Raw genomic sequence first — 11,695 nt, forward strand, 5'->3', positions numbered from 1 at the left:
CGGTGGGGAGGGGCTGGGCGGGGCGCACCGGAGAGGCGGATCCGGTCCCGGCGGGGTCGGACTTGTTCTAACGGCGGATCCACTTCCCTAGGGTATGTCACCGTTGGAAGAGGCTGGTGGACGACCGGTGGCTGTGGCGACACGTCGACCTGACGCTCTACACGGTAAGTGGGGCAAGCCTGGCGGGCCTGGGCCGCGGTCGGCTGGCCAGACCTCGAGGACCCGCCCTCCCACCGTGGATTTTGAGCAAGGCAGTCCGGGCCGTGTCGCCGACTTGCTCCACTGCGACCTCTCTGCCTCAGTTTCCCCATCTTCTAAAAGGTGATAACTGAGAATGTGCAGGGAATGAGCTTAGAGTAGTGCCTGGGATATACATAGTCAGCATATGTTAAGTGCTGGTTGATGATTAGATTATTACTTCTTACTGAGGAGTTTTCATGGGGAAATCATTTTCCAGTCAACTGATTTCCAGAATTACTTTCCTGAGTGATGCAGCTGAACCATTTTCACTTTCTACCACTTGCATTTTATTTTTCTTGTTTTTATTATGAACTATTTCAAATATATAGAAATATATAGAGGATAACATGGTTTCAGATAACGAACATGTACGCACTACCCAGATTTAACCTATTTTAACCTTTGCACTTCTTTGCTGCAGACTGTGTGAAACACACATACAAATGTTTATTTATATATGTATGTATAGAGGTGTATTTATTGCACTTTTGGAAACTCTTCAGAGGAGTTCCACTATTATAAAATGGAATTGTAGCCTTCCTTTGACGTTTTTATTCAATTCCTATGTGTGTGAGCCTGTAAGCAATATACAGTATTGTTAATGTGTTAATATAGCTTAGATAATGGTATTCTATTTAGATAATTAAATGTTATTTTACTTATGTAACTGCCCACAGCTAGCTTTATTCACACCTGAGTTTTGTGATTTATTATAATGGCCATGTGTAAATCTAGATCATTCCTTTAATTGTTGTTTAATGAATATACCAAATTTGTTTATTTTCTTATTGATGTTTAGATTATTTCCATCTCTTTCCTATTAAAAACAGTGTTATAAGGGTCTCAAACTTTACTGTGCAGACGAATCACCTGGGGATCTTGTTAAAATGCAGATTATGATTCAGTGGCCTGGAATAGGCCCCAGATTCTGAATTTCTAACAACCTCCCAGGTGTTACCCACGTCGCTGGTCCTTGTTCCACAAGAATGTCCTTGTGTCTATCTTCTCGTGTCCAGGTCCAAGTTTCTCTGTAACCCAGAAGTGCGATTTCTGAGAGGTAGGGTCATTTATGTTTTAGCATCTTCAGTTCATCTGCAAATCCAAAATCAAAAAGTTTGCAAAATGGAACATAGTTTTGTAAGCTTAGTCCAAATTTATTTGGTGGCAAAGCATGACCTGAACTGGTGTGAGGCTATTAATGTCTTTTTCCTTACCTTGCTTAGTCTTAGGTTATACTGAATAATATTAATCCGATAATGGAGTGCTGCCCTAGACCCCACTGAAGATATTATGTATGTTGTCTGCACCACGTTAATTCTGAATTCTGAAACCCATCTGTCTCCAAGAGTTTTGGATAAGGAATTGCGGCCCTGTGTAGAAATTGTTTTTACTGAGATAATTTTTTAAAAAATGATCATTTTTTCTGTATTAGTTATTTTTCCACCGTCTTATTATGAAAAATTTCAAGCATACATAAAAGTTGAGAGAATAGTACAGAGAACACCAAGATACTCACCATTAATATTGAACTACATTTGTCCTATCACCTGTCGATCCATCCATCCCTCCCTCCTTGCATTCATCAATCCATTTTCTTTTTTAATTTTCTTTTTTCTTTTTTTAGGTGAGGCAATCCTTGGTTGACCTCACAGATTGCAAGGACCTTGTCAGCTTACAATCTCTTATTTTTTTTTAATTTTTTAAATTTTTTACACCTACAGCACCTGGTCTTCCTAGGTGGTCTCCCATCCGAGTACTAACCAGGCCCGACCCTGCTTAGCTTCCAAGATCAGATGAGATCGGGCTTGTTCAGGGTGGCATAGCCGTAGACTCCATTTTCTTTTTTAAATGCATTGCAAAATACGTTGCAGATAAAAGAAACAAAAACAAAAAAAGGTTGAAGCATTGTCACAGATGAAGCTAAGAGCCGTTGACAGTTATTTCTTGGTGTCCTTAACCCTTCCCCAGAGTAACCACTATTATAAGTGTGGAGTACTATCTTCTATGCATTTACGCCCTTGTGTCTGTATAAGGAAGGAAGTACAGTGGTTACAAGAGCAAGGTTGGGTTTTGGAGTCAGGCTGCGTTCAATCTTAGTCCTCTCTCTCTCTTGCGACAAGATTCTGGCCAAGACATTTTCCTGGATACCTGCTACACGACCAGGTACTGTGTAAGCTTCCTAGTTCAATGCTCAGCCCTGCACCTGGCAAAAAGTAGGTACTTAATAAACGTTAGCCATTATGATTGGAATAATCGTACCCATATAAAACATATAGTATTGTTTATTTTTTCTTTTACCTATAAGGTATCATTTTGCTACACTTCCATCTTAAGGAGTTACGTTAGTATCTTCAGATCTATTTTGTTCTTAGTTGCTACCAATGTAGCTATTATCAAAGGACATTTTTTTTCCCTAGTGTTTGCTGTTAAAACAATGCTGCCAGAAAACACTTTTTCTAGAGTAAATTCCCAAAAAGAGGTATTACTAGGTCAGGTGATGTGTACCTTTAAACAAACTAAGGAATTAGTTTTTAAAAATAATACATATTGTACATAGAATTCAAAATATGCAAAATAGTAAAAGCTGAAAAGGAAGGTCTCCTCGCCACATTCTGTCACCCAGGGCACCCTGTTCTTTCCCCAGAGGCTGCAAATGCTCCTAGCAAATGCTCTTCTAGAGATATTCTCAGCACGCAAAAACACAAACACCTGTATTCTCAAAAAACAAAACAGGTGGTAGTGAGTAGCCACATTTTAAATTTTAATAGAAACCACTAGATTGCATTCCAAAGTAGCTAGACCAATTTACTCCAGCAATGCTTGAGAGCTGCTCCTTCACATCTGGCCAATATTTGATATTCTGAAACGTAAAGGGTTTGTCCTTTTAAAAGTTGATTTTTCCACTGGCTCTGTGTCCATTTAAAATTTTGCCAACCATGGCTTCTACTGTTGTGAGTTACTTTTTAGTGGCCAATATGTCTAGCGAGTCCCTTCCACTGGGTGCAAACTTGCAGGTTTAAATTTGGCCAGGAAGCTGTGATTCCTCTGTGGAAAATCGTCAACAAAATTTATGCTATGTTTTTTATTTCTTTTTATTTTTTAGGTAAAATATACATATGGTGAAATGCACAATGCTATTAGTTATATTTTGTTTGTTTTCTACCAAGTGTAACTTCCCAGAGTTAAGTTTTACAGCTTTCGCTATTACCAGGCTACAATTTTTTTTTAGATGTAGATCTAATTTACCCCGGGCAGTTTTAGCCTTTTTCAGTTTTACCTTGTGTTGTTTATTTCTTCCTGAGGTGATCATTAAGAGAAGAATAAAAAAAAAATAAAAAAATAAAAAAAATTAAGGGATAAAATTCCTGGTGGGTCACTTTGCTTTCTTACTTATTCCAGAAGATAATGAGAATCCACTCTGTTGCTAAAGACAGATCTGTTATGATCTTCTCTTTCTCCCATTGTTTTTGTTCAAATCTAGAAGTCAAAACAGCGGGGTTACGTGGTCTGTTACCCCTGGGGAGGTGTCTGGTCGGGTGAGGCCGGCAGTGGAATTTCAGGGGAGCAGCAGAACCCAGACTGGGGCTTGTCTGTCTCCAGTAAGATGGGGACCATGGAAGATCGCCTGTATCTCTCACTCGGTCGCCCCCATCTCTGGATCTTACAGATGAGGCCTAAAGTCATGTGGCACCTCCTTCGCCGATACATGGCATCCCGACTCCATTCCCTGCGGCTGGGTGGCTACCTGTTCTCAGGCTCCCAGGCCCCCCAGCTGTCCCCAGCCCTGATGAGGGCCCTGGGCCAGAAGTGCCCCAACCTGAAGCGCCTCTGCCTGCACGTGGCCGACCTGAGCATGGTGCCCATCACCAGCCTGCCCTGCACCCTGACAACCCTGGAGCTGCACAGCTGTGAGATCTCCATGACCTGGCTCCTCAAGGGGCAGGACCCCACCGTGCTGCCCTTGCTTGAGTGCATCGTGCTGGACCGAGTGCCCGCCTTCCGGGATGAGCACCTGCAGGGCCTGACGCGCTTCCGTGCCCTTCGCTCGCTGGTGCTGGGCGGCACCTACCGGGTGACTGAGACGGGGCTGGATGCCAGCCTGCAGGAGCTCAGTTACTTGCAGAGGCTGGAGGTGCTGGGCTGCACCCTCTCGGCTGACAGCACCCTCCTAGCCATCAGCCGCCACCTCCGAGACGTGCGGAAGATCCGGCTGACCGTGAGGGGCCTCTCTGCCCCAGGCCTGTCTGTCCTGGAGGGAATGCCGGCCCTGGAGAATCTGTGTCTGCTGGGCCCGCTCATCACCCCAGAAATGCCTTCCCCAGCTGAAATCATCACCTCCTGCCTTACTATGCCCAGGCTCAGGGTCCTTGAGCTGCAGGGGCTGGGGTGGGAGGGTCAAGAGGCCGAGAGGATGCTGTGTAAGGGGCTGCCCCACTGTCTGGTCATCGTCAGGGCCTGCCCCAAAGAGTCCATGGACTGGTGGATATGAGTGCACCACCTGTCCCTGAGACCCACTTCACTTCTCATTAACGAGCCCCAGCCCCTCTGAGCAGCACCTTGCAGAGGGCAGGTGATTAGGCTGGAGGGCCCAAAGACCACAGGTAGAGAACAGAGGCCTTGGCGCCGTCAGACAGTTGCAGTTGTTTGCCAGCTGTGTGGCCTCTGTGACATCAGCCAGGTTCTTGGAGGCCTGGTCCCCACATCTGGAAATGGGGAGGGCCATAGCTACCTCATGGTTATGTTGCAAAGCCTTATACTTCACCAGCCCCAGGCCCGAGAGGGTCCTCGAAGGGTCATTTTCAGGCCTGTCCTCAGGAACAGGATGGATGTAGAAGAGTGTGGTTAGGAGTTAGGGGGACCTGAGGGGCCTGGAAGGACTCTACAGGTGCACCCACACAGCTGCACACCACTGGCATACCTGCACGTGTGGAGGAGACACAGGAAGTGCAGGTGTGACTCGTCTCTCATGATCAAAATGTTAATGAAGGTTCTAGATTGTATTTTCTGTATTTTGTATTCTGTATTTTTCAGGTTTTCCACAATATGTATTATTTTGTTATTAAAGAAAAATACTCATTTTTTTTCCAAAACAGCATTCTGTTTATTCATTTAGCAAACGTTTCTAAGTTCCCCCAATTTTGCAGGCACTGTCCTCGGTGCTGGGCCACAGCAGTGAACCAAACAGACAAGACCCGAGAAGAAGGCGGGGCGATAAACAGGTGAGCACATCCGTAGGACAGTGTCAGAAACAGACAATAAACCAGGGTCATATGACCGAGGCACATCTGTTTGGTAGAGGAGGCCTCTGAGCTGAGACCTGAGAGGTGACAGGGAACCAGCCCCAAGAAGCACTGGGGAATACAAAAAAGGCAAAGGTGCTGTGTTGGGAATGAACTTGGCATTTTCCAGGAACCACAAGAAGGTCTGTGTGGTCGAGGGAACTAACGGTGAGCAAGAAGAAGTGAAGTCAGAGCGATGATGGGGTGAGGTTGGGACCTCACAGGTGGCTCAGGTTTTAGGGGCTCCTCTTTCTGACTTTTGAGTCTGAACCACTTGAAAGGTGCAGGTGGCAGACTGATAGTGATCACGGGCGCCAACCCATGAGATGAACGTTACTTCTGACCCGAGCTGAGTAGGGGAGCTCTGTGGGCTCACCATCTTCCCACCAGCCTAGTGCTCCTGCTCTGTGGTGGGCACAGCCAGGAGAGAGAAGGGACCGAGCTGGGTACCCGTGGTTACTGATTCCAAGCACACCCATCAGAGGACTCGGATGTTCTTCCCATGCTTTGTCCACTGAAGGGTGGAGCAGAAATTCCTTCCCCATCTGGCTGCTTGAGGACTGGGATGTGTGTTCTCCCCCAGTAAGGCCATGGTTGGGGTCTACTTGTCCCCCACTGTGCCAAACCTGGCGGTTACAGCTCAGCACCTGAGGGACTAGGTCCATCCAGTCTGGAACTGGTGAAGGGTCAAAGAGGGCAATGAGGTCTGTTTTGTTGGCAGAAGGTGCCTGGGGTCTGGGGTCCATCGTGGGGAGTATGATGGAAGGGTCAACACCAGTCCTGTGTTGGGCCCTCCTGGTGGTCCTGGAGGTGGGCTGCAGGCTCCCCACCTGGAGCAGCTCTGGGGGCATAAAAAGCTTCCTTCCTTCTCCCCAGTGCCTTTCCAGTAGAAATGGAGCAGCAGTTGTGAGGTTAGAGGCAGTGGTACACGTGTAAACGTTTAACAGCCAGTGTTCGCAGGTGTGGTGGAGAAGCCTTGATTTGTAGCATTTGTAGCATGTGCAGGTTCCCGTAGTGTAAATACTGTCATCATGGCTGGCTTAAAGCTACCAACAGTTTAAAAACTGGTTCCCCAAATTCCTGGAAGTTTAGCAATTAGTTCTCCTGAGCTGCCTTGAGCCAGCTGTAGTACAGCACTGGTTAGAGCTGTCTTTCTTCTAGAGGACTCGCTCTGCTTCAGTGATCCCTTTCGTGGTTTAGCTCTGAGGAGTTGTTGGGATCCCCCCACCCCTAACCATTGCCTTCTCCTGGATTAGGGGCTGGAGGCTTAATTATGCCCTTTATTTAAAAATATACTGGGGATTTGTTTTAATCACCATAAAGTGACAGGGAGGAAGATGACTGTCTTTGAAAGAAGTTTATTCAGTTCCCAAGAGAAGGGGGCCTGCCATGCCATGAGGGGCCACCAGAATTGTTCAGAAGGAGTGAGGGGAAAGTGTGGGCAGAGCCTTTATGATTTTTGTGGGAAGGAATGAGTGAGTCAGAATAGGCAGCTGAGCAAGCTTAGAATTGGCTGGTTCGAATCATTCAGTGGGCTCTAGGCTCTATGGGTAGTCCCTAGTTGTCTGCTACCTGGGCCTGGGGTGATTTAGGGCAGAGGGAATATTGGTTTAGTGCTGGAGAATTAGACAAAGGAAGTAGTTGAATTGGTTGTTTTGCATTTCAAAGGTGTTTTCTCAGGTTAGTTGCTGTCTCTTGGACTTACCTAACCCTTGGAGGTGTGGTCTTTCCCCTTTGGCCCTAAGGTGTCAAAGCATCATAAAATATAGGAAATAGAAACATGATTAACACTCCCTCCAGTAAAGGTTAAGGACGATCACAACAGCTGACATTTACTGAGTGTTTATTTTGTGTCAGGCGCTGTGGTCCATCCTCATGCACGTACTCCTACCAGCAGCCCAGGGAGGAAGGTCCAGAGGAGGAAACTGAGGCACAGAGACATTAAGTTGCCCAAAGTCACGTAGCTATTAAAATAGCAGAACTTGAGTTATCTTATTCTACAATCTTAACCATTATGTGAAGTTGCCTTGTTGACATGTGACAGTGTCTGAAAGGATGGCCCAGAAACTGTGCCCCATTAGGGACTAAAAACTAGACATACAAAAAAAAAATTTTCCAGCTTTATTGGGATATAATTAACATATAATAAACTGTACATATTTAAAAACTAGACATACAAAAACTGTACATATTTAAAAACTAGACATACAAAAAAAATTTTCCAGCTTTATTGGGATATAATTAACATATAATAAACTGTACATATTTAAGTCATGACCACAAACATTTCTGTTATCCCCAAAAGTTTCCTTGTGGCCCCTGGTAACCCGCCCTCCCTCTACCTCTGTCCCTAGGCAACCATTGATCTGCTTTCTGTCTCTATAAGTTATTTTGCTTTTCCTAGCATTTTATGTAAATGAATCATAGAGTGTGTACTTTTTGTGTGGGGGGGAGGAATCCTATTTCTTTCACTCGGCGTACTGATTTTGAGACTCATCCACGTTGCAGCAGAATCAGTAGTTTGTTCCTGAGTAGTACAGCGTCCCCCCTTATCTGCGGTTTCAGTTACCCGCGGCCAACCATGGTCTGAAACGATTTAGTTTTTCCAGCCATCAACATCGTCATGGTGTGATGATCCAGGATCACCTGAAGCAGAGGATCCTCCTTCTGACTTATCATGGGAAGACCAGTAGTAGTAGCCTATACTAAGTCACAATGCTGATGTCATTCACCTCACTTCATCTCATCATGTAGGCACTGATGATCAGCTGACATCATCGCAGAAGAGGGTGAGTTCAGTACAATAAGATATTTTGAGAGAAAAATATCGCATTCACATAACTTTGATTATAGTATATTTTATAATTGTTCTATTTTATTATTATTTTTGTTAACCTACTGTGCCTAATCTGTAAATGAAACTTTATCACAGGTGTGTATGTGTGGAAAAAACATAGCATATGTAGGGTTTGGTACTGTCTGCGGTTTCAGGCCTCCCCTGGGGGTCTTGGAGCATGTCCCCTGTGCATAAGGGGGACAACTGTATTCCATTGTATGACTATAGCACAAATTGTTATCCTTTCACTGATGATGAATATCTGTTTAAACATACACTTTTTTGTTAAAAATATTTTTCCTAGTGTGGAAAATAATATATGCTTGTAAAGAATTTTAACAATATATAAAGTGAACCTCTTTCTAATCCCAGGCCCCAGAAGGAATCATTATGAAACGTTTGGCATGTAATCTTCTAGAACTTTCTTTGCCTACTCTGAGGACTTGGGAGAAAATCAATGACATCTCTTAATTTCCCTCCAGAGTTTGCAAACAGTCACAGGAATCAGAGATGAAAATGTCAGCTTCCTGACTGATAAAAGCAGGATTGGAGCAAGTGGCTTCACTATGAGGCCCCAGTAGGTTTTCTGATTATTTCACCCCTGAATTTGCCAAACCTGCTCGGGCATGGCACAGCTGGTCAACCACAAGGCTCCTCTAGATGACTACTGCTGGGTCCCAGCCTGACCAAAATACCCTCTCCCTGGGGTCTGGCACACTCCCAAGGGGAGAGAGAAAGGTTGTGAACCAAAGCAGCTCAGTTTCTTTTTCCAAACCCACTAGTCAGATAAAGTACGTGGGAGACTGGAGTAGATTGTGTGGCTGTTTCAAGTCCGTTTCAGCCTACCGTTAGTGAGGCTGCCGGTAGGACCGCCTAGGGCGCGCGCCTGGGCGCCTGCACTTGTGCTGAGCCCCACAGACGGTTCCCTGACCAAAACCAGTGTCGCGCTCGTGGTCCCTATTATGACTGTAGGGTGCGCCACAGCAACAACCGTCAGGGAAGTTGGAAAAGACAAGGTTTGTTACAGGCGGGAGGGTACACAGTACCCCAGGGGCCACAAGGGGAGAGGGGGAAGTGGGGGAGGGGAGAAAGAGAGAGGGACACCTGGGGCTCTGCCTTTATTGGGGTTGAGGGTGGGGCCTAGGGATTTGTGGGTTCACTCTTTGTTGATGAGTTTAAAACATAAAAGTGGGAAAATTTTTTTTAAAAAACCCATAAAAGTGGGAATTAAGGTGTGAGCGGGAAAGCAGGGTCATTCAAGCAGTAGGTTATCTAGGTTACTCAGGGCTTTCTAAAAACGGACACCTTGGGTGGGGTGGCCTGTTTTTTTATCCGGTTGTTTAGCTAGTAACTCATGCAGCTGGCACTGTTTATTCGAGATGGATGTCTTTGAAATGGATGCCTCAGCAATCAAAGCCTTGGTGTCAGGCACTTACGTTGCACCTCCTTAGATGCAGACATTCCCTGAGCTGTGCTTACTCCTCCCTGCAGAAGGAGAGTTTGTCCTGCGTAACCTTTAGGAGCTTGCAGAATCTTATGGTGGGAGTGTCCTCATTGCATTAGACCTTTTCTCCCTCTTGCAATAATCTTTTTGAATGAAGTCTCTCTTTACCAATGTCCAGAATTATTTTTATTCGACAGTGGATTAAAGTGAATCCTTGGAATCATTCTTGACTTCTTGTCCCCAAACTACACAGCAAGCTCATCAGCAGATACCCATCGGCTCTGCCTTAATACCTGAGTTCTACGCCCTCCATCCTCCCCTGCCACCCTCGTCTAGCCATCTCCATCTTTCTAAGTGCCCTCCCTGTTTCTGTTTTTTTTTTTTTTTTAAATATACATCAGATAATGTTGATCCTGTAGCTTAGACCCTTTGTAGGCTCCCGTTGCACTCAAATAAATCCTAAATTCTTTTGGTTGCCCAGGTGGCCCTGTGCTATCTGACTGTTACTCCTCTGACTTCACTTGCTTCTAGTCTCCGTCCTGCCCAACTCACTTCGACCCTTTCAGACACTGGGCTTCTTCTGTTGGTTAAAGAGGCCAAACACTCTCTTGCCTCAGGGCCTTTGTACTTACTGTTCCCTCTTTCCCCAGAAATCCACAGACATTTCTTCAGCTTCAGTGCTGGGGTTAAAGTGTGAGAATTTTTTTAGATAATTTTTTATTTTTCAATTACAGTTGGCATATAATATTATATTATTGTACAATATAGTATATAACATAGTGATTAGACATTTATATAACTTACAAAGTGATCATCCCAATAAATCTAGTGCCCCCCTGACACCGTACATAGTTATTACAGTATTATTGACTATGTTCCTAATGCTGTACTTTACATCCCATGACTTTTATAACTACCAAGTTGTACTTTTTAATCCCTTCCCCTTTTTCAAACATCTCCCCAAACCCCCTCCCATCTGGCAATCATCAGAGTGTTCTCTGTATCTATGAGTTTGTTTCTGTCTGTCTATTTTGTTCTTTAGATTCCACATGTAAGTGAAATCATATGGCATTTGTCTTTTCTCTGCCTGACTTATTCTGCTCAGCACAATACCCTCTAGGTCTATCCACTGTTGTTGCAGTTGGCAAGATTTCATTCTTTTGTTATGGCTGAGTAATATTCCACTGTATATATGTACCACCTCTTCTTTATCCACTTACCCATTGATGAACACTAGATTGCCTCCATATCTTGGCTATTGTAAACAATGCTACAGAGAACATGTGGATGCACATGTCCCTTTGAAGTAGTGTTTTGGGTTTCTTCGGATAAATACCCCAAAGTGGGATGATTTGGTCCTTCCTTACCTCTTGTTATAGCCTTTGTTTTAAAGTCTATTTTGGCTGGTATAAATATTGCTACCCCGGGTTTTTCTTTTTTTCATTTCCATTTTCATGAAATATCTTTTTTCATCTCTACTTTCAGTTCGTGTGTGTCTTTCAAAATGAAGTGAGTCTCTTGTAGGCAGCATTTGTAAGGGTCTTGTTTTCTTATCCATTCAGTCACCCTATGTCTCTTTTTTTGGAGCATTTATTTTATTTACATTTAAAGTAATTGTTGATAGACATGTAGTTATTGCCATTTTTTTGTTTATATTGTTGATCTTTTTTTTTTTATTCTTGAGGAAGTCCCTCTAACATTTCTTGTAATACTGGTTTGGTGGTGATGAACTCCTTTTTCTTGTCTGGGAAGCTCTTTATCTCTCCTTTGATTCTAAATGATAGCCTTGTCGGGGAGAGTACTCTTGGTTGTAGTTTCTTGCTTTTCATCACTTTGAATATTTCATGCCAATCCCTTTGGCCTGTAAAGTTTCTGTTGAGAAATCAGCTGACAGTC

The 11,695-nt window shown here is 44.3% G+C and overlaps 1 protein-coding gene and 1 non-coding gene across 3 annotated transcripts; one reads left to right on the forward strand and one right to left on the reverse strand.

Moving 5' to 3' along the window:
- Positions 1 to 36: 36 nt before the first annotated feature.
- Positions 37 to 5,313, forward strand: FBXL12 (F-box and leucine rich repeat protein 12). Of its 2 annotated transcripts, none has more exons than XM_006905902.3 (2): positions 37 to 164; positions 3,908 to 5,312. In XM_006905902.3, exon 2 carries the CDS (start codon positions 3,908 to 3,910, stop codon positions 4,727 to 4,729), a length of 822 nt encoding a protein of 273 aa, XP_006905964.1. In that variant the 5' UTR covers positions 37 to 164; the 3' UTR covers positions 4,730 to 5,312. The 2 variants fall into 2 exon arrangements, with proteins under 2 accessions (XP_006905964.1, XP_006905965.1); XM_006905903.3 differs by having other exon boundaries at positions 46 to 1,297; positions 3,908 to 5,313.
- On the reverse strand, positions 1,953 to 2,071 carry LOC112471682. The gene has a single exon (XR_003043373.1). It is a non-coding gene; the product is annotated as a 5S ribosomal RNA (ribosomal RNA).
- Positions 5,314 to 11,695: the final 6,382 nt, after the last annotated feature.

The sequence above is a fragment of the Pteropus alecto genome, unplaced genomic scaffold, assembly GCF_000325575.1.
Source record: "Pteropus alecto unplaced genomic scaffold, ASM32557v1 scaffold761, whole genome shotgun sequence".
NCBI classification, from domain to species: Eukaryota; Metazoa; Chordata; class Mammalia; order Chiroptera; family Pteropodidae; genus Pteropus; species Pteropus alecto.

What these genes read in the sequence shown, in the direction of transcription:
- FBXL12 (XM_006905902.3), top strand. Translation starts at nt 3,908, where the DNA reads ATGAGGCCTAAAGTCATGTGGCACCTCCTTCGCCGATACATGGCATCC.